The following is a 19,818-nucleotide window of genomic DNA, read 5'->3' as shown; positions in this document are numbered from 1 at the left end:
GCAGGCGTACTCTCGGGAACAGGTTTGCTTGCTGCAGTCTGGATCTGTGGCTGTGGGAGGGGGACCCTGTGCTTTAGGAGGTTAAAGATCTTTTCAGATGAACCAGGCAGAAGGAGAGAGGGTCAAAACTGGATTGAGACACAACCCTGAAAAACTATTCTTTTTGATGGAAATCATCAATTTTCTTTAATAAAGAACTGCTTTCATGCTCACTTTCTCATAAACATATATATAAAAATATAACAAAAGTGCAGACAGGTAAAAAAGAGTAAGTGCAATTATCTTGTTCCCTGCTGCTCAAGAAATCACTGATTATGAGGAAGATTAAACACTACCATGCCAAGCTATAGCAGTACACTTAAAAACTTTAATAATTGAGTAAATAAACATTATAGGTATTTCAACAATGTCCGTCGATATAAGCCACAACGGTTTGAATATCTTTGTCTAGGACATCTTAAATGTGTTTTTCGTGAGTTAACTATTCTCAATAATTGATTGATAAAGCCGTTGCTCTGTTGAGCAGTACACAGTACTCCTCTGCCTGAGGAGTCCTGGCACAACACACACCACTGCGTGCGTGCGTGCATCTACAGGAGGGACAACTTCAGGCTGTCGTTTTCACTTCGGTGGAAAATTGATCCCAGGAACTTTTAGGGCACTGTGACTCTGAAAATCCTTGATGAGACATCACTCTCAGCATTTTTAAAGAAGCATGTTCAAAAACATGTAGCCTGCAGATTATTATAATTAACAGCTTTATTTTTCTTCTCACTTGAAGTAAGGGGGGGGGGGGGGGAAGCAGCATCTGAATCCCTATACCCAAAGTATTGCCAATATTTCAATATATAGAGAAAGTATGTTTCTGGCCTTAAGTCACAAAAAACAATGCCCCTCAGGACAAAGGCTTTTAGTCAAATTATAAATCTTTCAACACAACAGCTCATTAAGGGAAAATAGAGATATCCTTTCATTAAAATAACATTTTAATGCACAAAATATTGGAATAGTGGAGTAAAATCTGGCTACATCACCCTCAGTAAGCAAAACAATGGGCACTGAAAATTACAAGTATTACGTTCTGTTCATTTCCTGTCATACTAGGCAGCATATTTTTCAGCAAGTGGCGATGATGGAGAAGAATTTTTTTTTAATGACAGAGCAGTAAAGGAAAAAATTGTGGATGTTAAATACTATCCTAAAAAGAAAGAAAATCTGTGCAATTGTGCATGTTTTAAGACTAGAGCTTCTGGCATAAAACACAGATCCTCTGTCAATGTAAACCCATGGTAAAACAACAATGAATACTTAATTCATCTACCAGTATAGTGTCAAAAAATATCAACTGCTTTGTAACACGTAGAAACCACTGAATAAAGCAAGAAAGGTGCAAAAAGTTTCAGATAGTCATGATCAATCTGAGTTATTATATTGAAATAATATTCAAAGAAACAAGACAAGTGTCATTCTGTAATTAAACAGGCGGGCTTCAGGCTATTCTGGTGGCATATTCATTACATGCACTATTGCCACTTGCTGAATTCTGTGTGTACACAGCAACAAGACAACAAACACATTTTAGTCTATCTTTTATATGAAGAATTTAATTATCTATACATGTAACTAATTTTAAAGGCTGTATTACAGTTGTTAAAGCTGCAGTTTTTTATATATTTATATAATTTACATTCATATTGATGAAATACTGAAGTGCAATTGAATAAGGAGCTTCACTTGTTCTTTGCACTGCACGACGGGTCAGAAGGTGGGAGATGGGGTAGGGTTAAAACGCTACAACACTGCCAGCATGAAATTTAGAAATAAATGAAATACATAAACCAGAACATAACTAAATGGTAAAGTAATTAGTAGAATGGCTATATTGTGCTTGAGGCATTGGGAAGGGAGGGTTTCTGCACTGACAGCACCAGGCATTTCATCAAAGGCTCGTAACTAATGCTGGAAAGACAAACATGGCTTAGCTACAGCACATCTACTACATAAATTTGACTGTAAGCTCCATTTAATATTAATCTGTATAAATTCCACAGTCTAGTTTAAAAAAATGTAAACATTGGAAATTAATTGCAGGGAGATATTTCTATACATTCTTTCTTGTCAGGAAAATTACTTGTTCAAAATGTGTTGTTCCATAGTCATAAGAAAGTAAAAATGAGAAATCAAACTTCATGTAACCAAGATGAAAATAAAGAAGTTAATTCTCAAATCCCACATGAACGTAGCATTCTATTGAGTTCTGATAAGAAAATGCAAAAAAATATAATATCTGAGACAAACACAAACCAGGGTGTTTTCTAACTGTATGCAGCTACAAGTAATGTGCAAAATAAAATTAACATAACTCGGATAACAACATTATGCAAGGTTAATATCTCTTGCATTGGAAGGAAGTTACTTTCTTCTCTCCACAATGTATTACACACTCAACAAGGAACACCTGATACATACAGTACAATAACTACAACAAAATACCTTATCTGTAATTGGGCACATTTAAAGTTCCTTAAATTGATTTAACTCCTTCTGCTCTTTTGTAATTTAAAAAAAAGAAAAAAATAAAAAAAGAAGACATATTGACAACACTGGACAAGTGAACAATAAAAAAGAAAGATACATAAAGTCTCAAATTTATGGACATTTGGAACAATTTTAATAGCACATGCAGCATTCCTTGATAGTGGGTCTTTTTGCACAAACAAAATTGCAATGAAGAAATTTCATTTATACTTTTCCTTTAAAAGGCTAAAATATATATTTAAAAATAATTTCAAAACTACTGAAAGCACCTGTGCAAAGGTGGAAAAATTAGTTTGGTAACTCTGAAAGCCACAAAAGGACCCACTATCCTCTGATTTTTTTGTGTGTTTTTTTGTTGTTTGTTTGTTTCATTTTAATTTTGTGTCTATATCTGTAGGTAATTAACTCAAACATTGCGATTACATGCAACTAATGTAAAATGAGGTAAACTGCTCTGCAGTGTGTTCTTCTACTCAGAAGGCAGTAGATGATCATGCTGGAAGCCACATGATCAAGGCTGCATCTCCCATCATCCCTCTGGGCAGTGATATGGGATAGTGGGTCTCTTTGAGGACTTTCAAGCCTGAGTGGGGGATGGACAACATATGATTCCTAGAAAAAGGAGGAAAACAACACATAAGCAAAACAAAACAATGAGCAAATTCAAGCTAGGAAAATGAGTCAGGCATGTAAACGGCATGGTGCAAAAATGATAAAGGGTAACATGCTACAAAAAGGGGATGGGAACTAAAAATAAAACAAATGTAAAATAAGGTTTGCATTACAGAAGGTCTTCAAAGAGACTTTGACAAGTGCAGCAGTGGTGAAGCTTTGAGTTCTGCAAACCACAGCAGAATCACAGCAATGCTGCATGTTTCATCTTAAAGTACTACACAAATAATCACAGCATGGCAGCAGAGAGGGTCACTTACATTGCTGGCTTGGGTCCATGTCTGTTGTCAGCTTCACATAGTTGGATGGAAAGAGACCCACTTGTCCATTCACCTCCCCTTTCCACCAGTCTGGGTCTTCCTTGTTAAGGACGTTTATAATCTGGCCTTTATTGAATGCTAGCTCATCGTCATTCTGTGCAGTGTAGTCATACATACCAATTACTTGGCACACTGTAAGATAAAGGAAGAGGTCTATCGCACTGGTAACATTTCAGCAAAACATAAGCTATGCGTACAGATGTCACAGTATGTTTCCAAGACACTACGCTGACCTGCTGTAGTCCTGCCGCTCTCTCCTGTGCCCCTGTACTGGTGCTTAGCCAAGCCTTCGACAAATTTGCTCAAGGTAGTTTAAAAACCACCAAAGAGTTTCCCAGCTTACTGAAGGGTCAGGATCACACTAGAGAGGGCAGAGCACAGCAGTACAAACTGACAACGGTGTAACCTGCCTGGAACTGTCCCCAAGCTACTTTTGCTTGGAAGTGCTTAACAGTAGGAGAAGATTGGAAAAATTTAGAATTCTAGTAAAGAGTCAAACTCTTCAAGAATGTTAGCTTTCTATTGGCACTGCTCTTTTGCTTTTTATATATTTTGCCCACAAAAGCACCAAATTTGTTGTACATCTATAAAAATTGCATATTGCATCCTCACCATCCTGTTCTGAAAAATATCCTTTCCACCAGAACAGGTCAATGGACTTTTCTGTCTGGGAAACATTTTAAGTTCCACTACCTGAAGCCTGAAAAAGGCATTCTTTTCTAATTTAGCAGCAGACACACTCAACACACCTCCATAATTCAAGAGAAAGCCAATGGTGATATACTTAAAATAACACTGAGGTGTTAGGAACACAAAGATCTTGGAAAGGATGGGATAAATAAAAAGCATCCTAGGCCATTTAGGCTGCCTTTCTGGCACCACAGAAAATAGGCTGCTGGAATCTGTCCTATTTCCTTACTGTGAAGCTCATCAAATCTGACTGGTTCTCAGAAAAAAGCCCTTTCTGTTCAATTATAATAGAGCAGTTTAATACTCTAAAGCAGCACAACTGTTTATTTAAATACATACCTTCCTTTACTTCTCAGTTTTCTCTATGCCAAGTCACAGGGCTTCTGGTATTTTGCTTTGAGACGTAAGACTATCTAATCAGCCATTATATTAATCCTAAAATTTTCTTCTATTTTCATTCTTGTACTCAACCAGCAACTTACTTAAATTCATCAAATAGTTCCTCTCTTTTTTTTACAATTTATATTTCAGAAATTATTCAACCACTTTTAGCTAAAACTTTATGTCTGTTCACAAAGTTCATAAATAAACTCCACATTTAACAGGAATCTGCATATGTCTCAATATTTAGCTTTGTTACTTGCAAAAGGGGGAAAAAAAGAAAAAAATTAAAAGGGGCACTCACTGTCATTTGTAACACCTAACACATCAACTAACCAAAGTGTACGTTTCTCTGGCATTCTGGAGATAAACCAGCATTTCTAAAGGAATGTATATTATGGTGTGCTCCTGTCTTAGGTAGTTTTATGCCAACATAAGTTCCAATGTGTGAACACCACTGATGTTCACATTTCCCTTTGAAGACATGTGAATCTGTTTTACGGCGTTCCTGTTAGAGGTTTACAGGTTATTACTAACATCAAGAATGGTAACAAATTTTAAGCTAGACCACACCTGAATACAATACATACACCAACAGATCTGTAACCAATTCTAGAGTTAATTTCTTTCAAGAATTTTTCATTGAGCTCATTCTCTTCTACTTCAAAGAATTTTATGAAATTTGGTGCTGTCCAGTAGTATCATCAAAATATCTAAATAGTCCAATGGGATCCTGAAAATCACTTTAAGCTCGGGGAAATAATCTTAAGAGCATTCTTGAAGAGATAGGACTCCTGAATTGAACCTGAAGCAGTGACCCCATCTTGATCTTACACTTAGTCACAAAGCTTAGAATACACCTTAGTCCTATGTACAAAGCTCTTATAGTAGTCCCAGCAAGGAAGTTCTTCACTTATTTTAAACTCCAAAAGCCACTGCTAGCTAGAGAAGCAACCTATAGCTTATCTTCTCTGAGCTCCAGTGCTTCTCATCCATTTGTTTCCTTTTTAGAAGGACTGTCTGTTGATTAATACTAGTCCTACTGCAACAGCAGAGGGAATCCAGGTCCCCATACAACACTCACAATCAGTACCATCAATAATGTTGTCTCTCTTTAAACAAGCAGAACAGTTGAAACACATTTCCCACTATTCCTATATTGTAAACTTCCTTCTGCCTGACTAGCTTCAAGTCACAGTAACAGTTCTTATCAGTCCTCAACACCAGGAAGGGCATGTTCATGATGAAAGTTTAGAAGGGGACACACGCAAAGCAGTCAAAGTTTAAGAAAACCTCAAAGTATAAAGCAAAAGTGTCCATGCAACACAATTTAAAAGGGGCAAAAAAAAGAAGTTGTTAAGTCATGCAGTTTGCATTACATTATGGCAGATGGAGAGCATATACATCAAAACAAAATGACAAAAGAAGCAGAGGTTTTGATGATACTAGTTTCTGATAGATACCCTTCCTCCAAAACCCAGACAGTCATGGCACTCTCAAAGCCTTCACAATGCACCACCTTGGGCATTACTCAACCCTTGCAGATGGTTTTTCTTCAGGCTTCCCATGTCTTTTGCTATAGTAAGCCTCCCCACAAACGTGCTTCCACTATGAAGATGCTTCTCAAGCATTAACCTCTTAACCTTTCACATCAACCACACAGCTAGTGAGGCCATCTAGCCTAATGGAAAGACAAGATTCTTTTTCTCATCCTTCAAAATGAAAGGTCTATAACAAAGCTGAACTTGATAAAAATGAAAGTCATTAAGATTTTGTTGGTTTGTATGCAACAAAAAAGTGCTAATAATTTCATTTTGTAAAGTTTTATTAGCATGTGTGAAAAGTCCCAGACTGTCAAATTTGAAATCATTTAAAAACATGAATAAAATTTTTAAAATCCCATCATATTGATTTGTAAAAGTATGTGTCTCAATGCTGAGTTACCACTTTAACTGCAGGACACAAACTTGTGAGTCTTTGTAGAAGTCTGATTTTCTGCATCGTTATGACTACCATCAAAGGAGCCAAATAGCACCATTTGTAACATTTCCCTTCTTAATATAATATAAAATTGCCTTCTAAGATAATATCTTTTATTTACACCAATAGCACATGAAACTAATACCTCAGTATTTTACTCTAGTTCCCTAAACAGCTTGATAATCCTTCATACATATTTAAAGGAGAAAATTATGCTCACTACCATTTTTCATCTAGAAACACTCACTTCATTTTAATGATAGGTAGTAAAAAATTGGCCTGGGGAAGCGGTAGGGTTTTATCCCTTGCCACTCACAACCAAATCCAAACTGATGATAGACAACCACATCAAGTCTTCTGGGTGGCTTATAGGAGAAGATACATCCATTCTGCATTATTTTGATTAACAAGAATCCTCTTTACTTAGTACTAAACCAGCTCACAAGCCCAAAATGGTTCGAGATTGAGTCACAAGGAATGAACTTCTTGTTCTCCGTCTTCTGTCTGCCTTCATACCTCACAGTAGACTGACAGGATTGTTTGATATTGCCTGCAGTGGAGCTGTAACAAATACCTTTAAAAATATAAAGGTCTACTACTCTTGCATCCGTTCATAAACCTTAAAGTAAGTACCTATACAGGACAAAAAGCTACATCTTCATTTGAGTTGTTTTCTCACATCTCACCTTTGAAAAATCAAAGGTTCTGAATGAGAGGTGCCTCAACTGCTAAGCCCACAGATCATCCTGAACCTTTAAAAACTCCTTTACTACAATTAGTGCAAAGAAATAGGACTGGTAATTTGAATGCTTATACTATAAGATGTAATGTCACAGATGGCTTTTTAGCATTCAACAGTTCATACTTGAGGAACCACTACTGTAAATACACAGACCAACTGTTAGGTTTTCTCATTTAGAAGAAAAAAAATAGTATTAGAGTTTAACAAAGCAGTTAGGATAACAGATGCTAAATATTCTACTGAATGTCCATAATTATTTTTCAAGTCCTATTGAAAATGACACACATTACAAAAGTAACTTAGTTAATGCAACTGCATTGCTTACCTGAAGGTAATGCTGTTGATTTAGGTAGCTCAGTTGGTGTAGTTTTACTGGTACCAGGGCTCAGAAGTTTTACATAATTAGCAGGGAACCATCCTATCTGCCGTTTTTTACCTCGTGCCTAGTAAACAAAAAAACCACAATTCTTTTAAGACAATTATCAATAGATCCTCATATTTAACTACTTGTAGTCACACTGACTATTTTAGAATAGAAAAATGCATTTTATAACAAAAAAGTCAGCTATTACTGTGGCAATAGTTTAATATTATGATATTGCTATTAAGAGAAGTAAACTTTCATAATATATAGAGTAAATAACTACTGTTCCAATATTATAAACTACTAATTTGAGTGATTTTTCACTTAACAGTGCTGCTACTTTGTGTGCTTTATAATCAATACTACAATCCTGATTCTTCTGAAAGATTTCTCCTGATTCTGTTTAAACCATAACTCTAGAATATTAAGCTAGCTATTCCGTTAATAAGTGGCAGCATTTAAATGCTTTTTCATTATGCAAAGAACTGCATTTAAACAGAAACCTAGATTGTGATAGTTTAAGTAGGGATTAAGAATCCAAATTACCTCTTCTCTTTTAAAGAAACAGTATCTAAACTTTTTAATAGTCTCTCCTGCCCAAAAAACAGAGTATAAACATATGTCACATTAACTAAGTGCTAGAAGAACAGCAAAACCTTATGGTGAGAAAAAATGGGCAAAGTTTGGATTCAGATACAAAATCCCAAAGCCAGATTCCCATCAAACAAAAACTAAGCTTTGACAACTACAAATACATACGGTCAGACACTGTCCAAATGATCCTAATCAACAGATGTTAAGGTTTTGCAAAGTACACTACATGTTCTCATGCTTATCTAATCAGAGGATATCAGTACAAAAACACGGTGCACACATGTATTAGTTCGCGTGTGGTCCACAAGTGTGTGCGCTGCGAGCAGCGGGTTACTGCACGTGGCCTACAGCAGCGCTCTCAGTTTGTAATGCAGCTGCAGTGAGTCACTGTCAGAGACAGGATACTGGGACAGACAAACTGCAGGTCCAATCCAGCATGCCAAAGCTTGTTTCTTTTGTGTTTCTCCACAAAGGATGAAAAAAAAAAAAATCACCAGGAGAGGCAAAAAGGGCAGGTAGTAATGTGGGAAAAAAAATATCTGAGTTAGTGTGAGCACCTACACTGCAAAAACAAACAAATTCTATTCTTTCATTTAACATTCCCTGTTAAAAAAACAAAACCAAACAAAACCACATTCGGTGGTAGTGGAGAAGAGAAGAGGTGGGAGGGAAGCAGATTTGCCACAAAGTCATTGAGAATCAAAGCTTCCAAACTGTCAACTTCTACTCTTAAAAAAAAAAACAAAACAAAAAACAACCAACCGGTTAAAATATTTTATTATCTATTATCTTCTAATACAACACCAAAGCTCTCTCCTACCCAATGCTCACAACAGACACCATTCTTTTCACTCTTCTACATTAAATCAAGCTGTTGCTGAGATAGGGCCTGGTATTCTACCCCGTCACATTCATTAAGCAACCTGAAAAAGTGGCGGCCATTTTACAAAAACACTACTGCTGTAAAATACTTCTCAATCTTTCAACAAAAGGGATAACCAAACTTTTGGCTGAAGCCATTTAGAAAGCTTCTTAGGAAGACATTCAGGACTGTGCACCCGCTTTCACATTGCGGACAGGTATCAGCTGATCCAAATGCACGTGATCTGCATGGTCACTCTTGGAACAGGGCACACAAGTAGACCTGGCCACTTAACCCAACAGTCCTTTACACTCCAGTTGCATTGCTGGCTTTCCCCACCACCTGACATGACAACTGCCTTTATGCTCACATGAAGAAGACTACTGGACACAAGACTTGGAGGATTCAAAAGCAGCCAAAATGATACACCCTAAAATCTACTCATTTTTCATATCTGAAGTGCCTCCAGGAAAATGTACAAAGGAGTGGAATGCACACTGGGTCTGATTCAAAAGATGGGTATCCTTGACTTACAGTGAGGTACAATGGCTTCCTCCTGCTGTCCTCCAAAGTTATTTCCAAGTTCAAGGAACTGGAATGTACGTGTATTTTTGTAAAGACATTTCATTTGTAAATGCTTACTTGCAGAACATCTTCATTTATCACTGATGCATTAAAAATTACAAATCTTTTTACATGGAATTTTATTTTAAAAAAACCCAGTAACTAACTTGGAGCTCTCCTTCCCACCAGCCACCTGGATTCTTCTTTCTGATAAGAATCAACTGACCAGGAGCAAGAGTAAGCTGTTCTGGACCCGTTGCTGTGTAAGAGGCAATAACTTGGGCAATTTCTGTTGAAGCAGGGGAAAAAAAAAAAAAGTTAAATTGGAAAAACCTGAACACATTCTATACAACATTAACTCTGCTGTTATGACTGGCACATTTTGAATTTTTTTCCATAAAATTGTTATGTATTTATGTAGCTCCATGAAAACATACGGTAATTATAGAACAGATCAGAAGTTCATAGCACTCCAGCAATAAAACAGAGGCGCAGCAGCTCTATGGGTAGGATATATAAAAAAAAAATAATATTTGAAACAGAGAAGAGTTATGACCATCATTAAAGCTATATGGCTCCTAAAATTAAGTATCATAATACTGTTTTGCAATAAATAAATTTCTGCAGCATCAGTTTAGACTGAACTCCCTAAACAGAGGAGACAATATCATGAAGAAGCTGCAGTAACAGAGTTGCAAACTAATAAAGGCCTGCAGACAACTTTTCGCCACCAGACTAGAAAAAAAGAAAGGATGTTTTCAAAATGTAGCAAACAACATTTATTTTGAAATCTTTATTCCATGAACATGAATAGAAAACTGGTGCCTTATATCACCTACCTGCATGAATCTGATGCAGAGTAACCTACCGTGAGCTCACAATTATCTTTCCATTAAATTAGCCTAAGCAAACAATGCAGTTTACTCCATTTTACAGCAGTTGTGGAAAGAGATAACTTAGTCACCACAAAGTCTGGCAGGGTTAACCCATTTTTTGGAACAAATTTGAACTGACAGGAGCTTATAAGCCACTGTAGGTATTTTGATGTCCTACTGATAGCTTTTAAGTCAGGTTTAGCATGTCATGAAACCATGTTTAGCATTGTGAAGAACATGTTTAATACTATGATAACTGGGAACATTTTGTAAACAGAAGATGGCAGCTAGCTTTTGGTAAGCTAAACCTTTCAGGCTGCTACATTTACACAGTCCCTTTTTACTCACGAGTTAAGGGGAATCTATGGGGAATTTTTTTTAGCCTTCAATTAATTGTAAAGGGTCTCAGACACCCACAGCAGCACAACAGTAGTATTGTTACTGCTGAAAACTCCACTTTAGGACTTTAGGATCCCAGCACACAGTCATTCATCACTTAAGTATCCTCCTTAACAGAATAATCCAAGGTTTTGTTTTTGATTTAGTTTGGGGTTTGGTTTGGGGTTTTTTTGTTGGTTTTTTTGGTTTGGTTTTTTTCGGGGGGGGGGGGGGGGGGGGGGGGGCGCGGGGGATTTGTTTTTTTGTTTTTATGAAAAAACTCTTCCTGGAATAGTACATTCTGACCCTGTGTTTAAGAGAAAGGAGGATTTTATTCGGCAACGCATCGAATAAAACTGGGGACCATCAAACAGCCAATACAGGCACTGAGTTTGATTGGTTATGCTTGTGGTCTAAGACTATCCTAGAACAAGCCCACAGCAGAGCTAGTATGAGACTGCATAAATGTGCCTCAACTGCTTCAGTGCAAAGACAGATAGCTTAATTTAAAACCTCTGCAATTATCTGACCACAGATCAGTACACTGCTTGAGATTTTAGATTTTATTTGAAAATCTTGATTAAAAAAACTGCATCACTTATTTTCATTTATGATTACTGACTGTATATATATTTTCAACCTAGTCTATCCTAAAAAACTGCCACTGGAAATCTAAGCAGAAGAAGGTCACACCTGCTGTCAGTTTGTCCCTTTACACAGCAGCAGAAAGCAACATGATCGTGAGTGTGAGGTGAACTAGCAGTCAACACAGCAACAACAGCAAAAGGGACTAAGGCTGAAGGGAGCAAGCGTGCAGAAGTGGCCTCTAGCTTTCTCACGGACAGCTGTACTAAAAAAGTAACAGTGCTGGGTACCATCCTGCTTTGCCCTCTGTCAACAAGCGCCAAACTTCCCATGGCCAAGAGAAACAGCAAAGGCGCTCAGTAACAAAACACCACCCACAGACTGAGAAAGGAGAGGAGGAGTCTGCTGGTAAAGCAGAGAAAGGGAGCAATCACTGAAAAGGCAGTTGTAGGCGGAGGAAACCACAAAGCCAACTCCCTTGGAATAGAGGGGAAGTTTTGTTGCAGGAAGAAACAACAAAGTGATTTGAAGACTGCCAGGAAAATGATCAGATGGTTTACTTAAAATTTAGAAGAAAAGTGCAACTACTAAAATTAAAAATGGTCAGAGAAGCATACAAGTTTTAAATGAACAGCATAAGGAGGATGAAGAAGCATAGAGATGACAAGCAACCTGAGGTCACTGCAAACAACACACGCAGAATTAACTACAGCAGAATCTCTCTCATGGTAAATCAAAGAGGGGAGAGGCAGGCACACAGAGGTGGAACCAAACAGGTGATGAAAAGGCCAGTAGCTGAAAGTTAAAAAGATGCTTTAAACATGGATCTGGAACTTGGCACACAAGGTGCAAAAGCAGAAGACAGACGAAAGAATTCCCAAGTAAAATATAGTAGGAGAGCAGAAAGGTTTACACAGAGAAAAGCCAGCAGCAGCAGTCTGTCTGTATGAAGGCAAAGCAACCAAGCTATTTGGCAGGAAACATGTCTATACTGCTAGAAAATCTGTAAGCTCTCTGCATTTGCAGGTTTTTCCACATTGATTCCGCCACCCTAGAGCCACTCGGGAGGCAAAACGAACACAAGCAAACAAATTAACTGTAGGAGTTTGTCAAAATCAATTACTTTTTAAAAAAAAAAAAAAAAAAAAAAAAAAAAGTCAGGCAAAACCTCTCTCACTACCTCGGCAATTATAATATTCAGGATATCATACTAAAAGAGCAAAAATCCTGTACCTTGCATCTCTCTCAGAACAAGAAATTTCTCACTTTTATCTACAAAAGTGGGATTTACAAAGTTCCAGGTATCTGACATCCTCTTTCACCAACCAGCAGCATAAAGAATTTTTACTGTGGACTGCATGTTAAATAAGTTACAGGTTAACATTCAGCTCTTGCATGTCTGAGAAGCAGAAAGTTAGAGAAAACAACTCAGCAAAAAAGTTAAAAAAACAGAAATAGCTTTCCTTCCAGGAAGAACCTTTTAATTTTTATTTATTTAAATACTAAAACACTGAGAAGAGATCCAATTCAATTACAGTCTAGGCCAAAATATGTGGCCTCTACTAACACAGGTACATTTGAGGGGGGGAAAGTCTTCTCACAGATATAATTGTCCTCATATTGCTGCTTAAATGATTTGTAGAGAGGAGTTTCTTTTCCCTTGCCCTTCAACACACACTGTTACCAACTCCCACCCACTCATCCTGCTGCTTGTAGAACAAACAGGAATATTTCACCTCGTTCATTACCATTTCACTTACATTGGCTGAGTACTATCAGCTCATTTATAGCACAAATATCCATGAATCTCTTGCTGAAAAATAGGCAGGACTGTTCCCAAGCTGTTCTTAAATTCCAAAAGATTGTTAACACAGCTTTTGTCAACATCGCCCCAGTCTCCACTGAAAGCTCAAATCCAGGAGACCAGCAATTACAAGGCTGGTACTCTAGGCTGAAGTCTTGCCATCCACCATTCTCCCACTCATGGAAGAAGCAGCCAGTCCTGTCGGTATCTTCTCCCTATTTCTACCAGGTATCGCTTCTAGAGGTTTTCCATATTTCTATTCTTGTCTGCCTCTTGAGCTTTGTATCTGTTAACATAACTATTTTTAATCATGCAAATGAAACTTAGAAAGGGCAGGCATAGTTTACTGCCAAGATCTTCTTTCCGCAGATGGATCAGTAAAATTTGACAAGAGCAACATTGCTCACATGTCAAGGTAAAATAAGCCAAATGAAGTTGGGGCTGCTGCAATCTACTGTCCTCCCATCTCACACAGTGAGCCAGTTCAGGGAGACAAAGCAAAACCTCCTCCCCACCCACCACCCACCCCCCACCCCCCACAAAAAAACCACAAACCACCACAAAAACAACCCTGCACATGCATATGCACGTGAGTGTGGAAATAAGGCAACATTTGGCAGATCACATCCTTGAACCAACTCGCTATGCAACTGAGCACGGCTCAGAGAAAGGGACAGTACAGAAGCACGGAGCACCCCGTATTTAGTTTGGTTCAGCTCAATGCAAAGACATCTCTTTACAAAAGCAAATAAATACTGAGAGAAAAAAAACTGAGCAAAAACTGAGAGAAAAAAAGAGGTGTCTCCTGGACAGTTTACAAATGTCTCCCAGTGGCAGAGAAGGTGCTTTTCTACTAATGATCTTTGGAAATACAATGGCTGTTTGGAAGGACAGCCCCCACTACCCCAAGAGCCAGGGGACCTCTTTCTAGCCAAAAAGTAACCTGCAACATGATTTTCTGCACTGTGACCAGGCAGTAAACTACATAGCATGGATATAAGGTATGTGCTCTTGAGGCACAAGAGCTCACAGAATCTATATATACCATGTTGTGTAGCATTCTGGGCAAAATTCTGTAAAACCAGTGTAAGAATGTGTACTTCATTTTCAGAGGCACTGGCAAACTTGGGCTTTTTGTAGGCTTCCACTGTTCTGTTTAGCAATCTATCATGAAGTTTACATTTACTTTTGAAGCACCACCTACATGCTATTTAGTGATTGATACTTACTAGGTAGAATGATGGACAGATTATGCATTATTTTATTACAGACAAGAGTTTTCACCAGTGCAAATTATAAAGTGACCAAGAGTAAACATAATTTATTTTCACAGAAAATATTTTGTTGCCATTCAACTTAAGTACTTAAAGAACAGATCTAAGGTGGTGTCACAATATGACTCACCAGGTTTCTTCCCTAAGCTTCCCGTTTTTCCAGCTGCTCCAGGGGCCTTGAAATAGAAAGATGTAAGTTTAGCACTCTTATTTATTTCTCCAGTATATGAAAACTATTTGCTATGCTTTACTTTCACAAACTAAACAAGCATGTTAAGTTAAAAAAACTCCCACAAGAAGATTCTGTTCTTACAGAAACCCTTCATATTTTAGATGGCAATTAATAGGTAGGAATAAATACCAAGCAGTGTATGGAAGTGGATGAATAACTATCTAAATGCATAGACTTCTTTCTTGAACTTTTCTTCCTTTCATGGACTACTAAAACCAATGTAACTCTGAATTACACAGCATTTGAATTGTAAATCTGCTTATCTACAGAATGTGAATTCTGTCAAGTTGAGTTAAAACAATAGTAGTTTTCAACTCTGCAAATAGTTGGATTGCAAATATGCCTAAAAAACTAACTGGATGTAATTATTTCAACACTGTCCATACTATGGTTCTAAAATTTCTCATATGGCATACTAGCATAGTCGGTGGAGTGACTGCATCTTTAAGATGAGTCATCTAAACTAGGTGGTGTGTATTGCAGTAGAGTAAAAACCCCACCACCACTTTTGTGCCCGAGTGAGAGAAGCATCGGACACTGAATAGCAAGGTGTTATCATCATCTGTAGCTATTTCCTCTGAACCTAGATGGGGTGAGATGAGGGACATCATCATCATCCAGCCCAAGAGATTTTCAAGAAAAACCTTTGAATAGACACAAGAAAACCAGTAAGCAGTGAAATTAGTTCAGTTCAGTTATGTATGGGAAAAGAGCAATACTGAAAGACAAAATTTAACATGAAAATCTTTCATAATTTACAAACTCAAAGTTCTCTTCCTAACAAAAAAAAAAACCCCAAAAAAACCCAAAACACTTTTCCCTTGATGCCACTGGTTATTTGAAAAGAACTATCTTTATCTCTTTATTTTAATGTACTCACAGGTCTACTGACACACATGCAATTACAGTATTCAAAACAGTGTGTGGTCTCAGCTCTGCCCCTTGCACACCTCCCTTTCTCAGTCATCTTCCAACCCTTTTACCCACCACCCCTGTACAAGACTGCTTCCCCCTGCCCTCTAAATAATTACTTCAGTTTCTTCCCGATACATTGCCAGTCTTATCTTCTGTAATAAAAAGGTCTAATATGGATAACAGCAACATAACAACTCTAAACTGTATTTTGGTCAGAAATGTTAAGCCACCATAAATACCCTCTTGTGTTCAAGCAAGGGTCACAACACTTCCACCTCCCCATAACTTCTTTAGGATCCTCCACACAAACTTGGAGCCTACATCAAACGACCTGAAGGTTTCCATAGAATCCTAATTCCTCTATGGAAAAGAACAATTTCATCCTCTGTATTCTCCACATTAACTTAACGCTTTGAAAACTTGGGGATTCTGGCAGAAACTAATATAAGGATTAACTAAAAAACTAGTTAAATAACTGAGAGAACAGAGCCATTTTAAACACATGTATTAGCTTTGGATGCCTCTATACCAATAGATTAGATAGATCTTAAGTCTGTCTTGAAGACTATACAGCTGCTTTAAGACATCCATGTTTTTAGTAGCTTTCCTGAAAGATATTCAAGAAGCCTGATCTTTCAGACTGAACTATAGCACCTCACAATACTGTATTAGCCAAGCCAGCCCCACCCAGTAACAGCAGAAAACCCAGCAGATGGCATTGCCTACCTCACAAGCTGTAACTGGTATTGAAGAGTGGGGATGGGAAGAATTTATTTATTTATTTTTTAATTTGGGACCAAAGCACCTTATACACACCTAGTAAACCATACTTCTCCTTGATATTTTCCAACTTAAATTTTGGGAAGGACTGTGGTAAGTGGATACTTAAATGATACTTGGATATTGCTGCCTCAGCGCTACTTTCTTATCATTGTAAAAGACTGATTATAATTACTTTCTACAAGACCAGCAAATCTTCCTTTCATCCCTATGTTCCTTTCTCTTCAGTTCTCCACCTTTCCCAACAATGACAGTGACCTATATTAACAAAAAAGTGAAATTGGAAAGCATCATGCAGAGGTCAGATACACAAAGTTTAGGTCTGGGGAGAAGCAGAAGATGATCCAGACAAAGTGACTGTATCCATCAGCAGTCCCAAGTATGGAAGATTAAAAGGTGTGGAACCAAAGGTGACAACCGGCACTCGTATGGCAATATCAGGAATTAATTCTGCTTTGGAAAGTGTTTCTGGCAAAGAAACATCCTTCAGAGAAAACGCTCCTTCAAGACATCTTAGTCAATAACTGTGTTGCCAGATTAGGACCATAGGGACAGATAAAACAGGTTGTAACACTGTATCTTTACAGTTAACCAGTAAACATACAGAGATTATTTTGAAAGAAGATTCAAAATCACCTTGACCAGACTGAGTCTGAATTCTGTTTGAGAATTCTCTGAATCCTTGGTAAAAAAGCAGAAGAAATACATAGAGAAGTCCTGCAGTACTTCAATAAATAACTAAATTAATAAACAATGCGTTTAAGATGGACCCAACTTCTGGACCACTCAGTAAATGGAGAAGTATTTTCTATTCTCTGTGTTGAAAGAAACACAGTGGAGAGGACATAGCCCATTCTATTTCCCTTTTGCACACCTGAGACACCAACTGCATTTGAGGGTATTTTGTGACAAGTGATAAAGTCTCTTGAAACAGTAGAGCAGAACTTGCTTTGTTAATTCAGTAAGACACAGCAGACTTGCCAATTGTCTTGTACAGTAAGATCCTTAGAATCCAGATTAAATACGTCCAGACTATTATTATTTTTAGAACATTTATGCAAAGTTTCATAAGAGACATCATTAGAGATGTCTAAATTTTTGTGTTTCCAAGTCCACCATATGAGCTCCATACCTTATGCAGAGTAATTATTACCAGTCTTAAAAGATGCAGAGTAGAATAAAAACCTATTACAGACCTGTATTCATCTACCTCAACCTAATGAAAACTCTTGAGAATGGACCACGAACCAGTGTCATCGTTTGAAGAACAGACTTTCATTCTATTAATAAGTTGAAACTTTAGTTTAATTTAGCAACTTGAGGTGAATGGGTAGCCTTGGACTAGGAACAGAAGAACAGATCCAAAAAATCTTCTGATGTATAAACCATTGATGCTTTGAGGCTTATAACCATTCCTACAAACTCTACGCTTGCTGTTGAAAGTTCAGCACTGCCTGACTTCTACAGGTCTAAGCCAATAGTGCAGAACACATTAAATTGATTTACTCTTTCATTAACATTTTCCACAATCGGCCCAGCTGTCCAAGCACAGCAGCACATCTGAAAGCTAACAGACAGCTGCTGTTGTGAAAACCTTTGTAAAAACTGGCTCTGTGAACAAGCTGAATAGCAAAACGCTGTACATGTAATGGCAATTATCCACTTGGAACAAGAAATATGTCCTACAGGGCATATGAATCACTATGAAAATAATCATCCTGAATATCAAGATCTCCATGAGCTCTGTGCTTTTTCCTCCCTCTCTTCAAGGTTTTATCTGAAGGTGTGATTTTCACCAGCAAAAAGGGCAGTTGGAGCACTTTTTGATGAATTGCCCTTAGCCGTTTCAGCCCCAAACTGAGATCAGAGGAAACAACAAACTGACCTCTCTAATAAAAACAGTTTTCAGTATTACATATCTACTTCAGAGTGCTCTACCAAGAAGATTTGCCAATATGTATACCTGTCTTCTTACCAGACAGGGCATGCATCCAGTCCTTAAAGGCACACAAAACGTAGCTCTGCACATGTGAACATAAATTTCCAGGTTTTAAGACTAAACTCTGTTGAGAAGATATTAAGGGGAAACAAAAACAGTTCCTTCACAAAAGTTCAAAGGAAACTTAACATTAACTAACAAGAATGTAGCTGAGGTTAAGTAACTAATTACCAGCTATTACTACCTACCTATGAAACAGGCCTCACAGGATTTTAGGAGGCTGACAGTGCAAGCTCCAACTCATCAACTACAATACAAACTTACAGGTAATATAAAGAGACTCAGGGCACAGTTTCATGATCACAAAATATTCCACTGGGCCAGGCAATTATCAGTACATTTGCTCCTATACCACCGTGGGGCAAATCACCATCTTTTGTGTGTGAAGAATTACTGGCAGGGCTGAACTATAATCCACTTCCTGGAGTGCAAAAAGGAGTGTTTTTCTTAACCAGGTAAATTCTCTGATACAGACCCACAAACATCTCCGCTGCTACAGCTGGCACCACTCAGAGGAGAATCAAGCTGCTAGATTTGGGGACTCAGAGCTCAGAATTTGTCTGGACTCTCACCGAGCTCAGCTGTCAGGGTAAACCTATACCCTGCCTAACACTACAACTTACTACTGTACAAAATTTATTCTAATTGTCAAAAAGACAAGCTAGCCTGCTGTAATGGGCTCCACAGTGCTACAGCTACAGTGCTTCCACTAACTGAACCATTAACTACTCCTTTTCCAGTCTGGGACCTGATCTAACTTTATCTGCTGCTCCATAGTCACTAGATTTGACACAACTGAAAGGTAGGAATGAGCACAGGAATATCCAAAACCTCATACTAAAGGTAAGGTATGATGTTTTGCTTCTAAAATAAAGTATTTAACACAAAAGCCAGCTAAGAATGCAGTTCAAAAATCAGCTCAAGCTAATCTAAGCTGATGCTGAGGCAATCCTGCCTCCTTCACTACTCTCGACCCATACCAATTCTGGTGCTGACGTTTTTGTAACCGTTGCTGACCTGATTCAGAGTACCATCTTAGAAGCACATGTTACTTCTGCTAGACTAGCTTTTTGCTCTGCTTGGTGTCCTGACCTTGCTTACTAACAGGTCAGATGAAAGACAGTGGCAGGAAAAATGTGGCAGGTAGGACCAGACCTGTGCTCACTTACAAAGGACTACATGTGATCATTCTGTATCGGAAATGCTGTGGCCATCAGGACTAAGGAAGGGATCGTGCCCCTGCACTCAGCACTGGTGAGGCCGCACCTG

At 37.9% G+C, this 19,818-nt stretch overlaps 1 protein-coding gene across 6 annotated transcripts in view; it reads right to left on the bottom strand.

Moving 5' to 3' along the window:
* ITSN1 (intersectin 1) overlaps window positions 1-19,818 on the bottom strand; it is a 136,584-nt gene that overhangs the window by 19,126 nt on the left and 97,640 nt on the right. For 5 of the 6 annotated variants that reach the window (XM_056328932.1, XM_056328933.1, XM_056328931.1 and 2 more), the window contains 4 exons: window positions 14,754-14,799; window positions 9,875-9,996; window positions 7,649-7,766; window positions 3,471-3,662 (listed from right to left, as the gene is read on the bottom strand). In XM_056328932.1, coding sequence (XP_056184907.1) covers window positions 3,471-3,662; window positions 7,649-7,766; window positions 9,875-9,996; window positions 14,754-14,799 — 478 coding nt within the window. Of the gene's footprint in view, window positions 1-345; window positions 3,151-3,470; window positions 3,663-7,648; window positions 7,767-9,874; window positions 9,997-14,753; window positions 14,800-19,818 lie in introns of those variants that run through there. The other variant, XM_056328936.1, reaches the window with a different exon arrangement.

Source organism: Falco biarmicus, chromosome 2 (assembly GCF_023638135.1).
Source record: "Falco biarmicus isolate bFalBia1 chromosome 2, bFalBia1.pri, whole genome shotgun sequence".
Taxonomy (NCBI): domain Eukaryota; kingdom Metazoa; phylum Chordata; class Aves; order Falconiformes; family Falconidae; genus Falco; species Falco biarmicus.
This window is presented reverse-complemented; position numbering and strand designations above follow the sequence as displayed.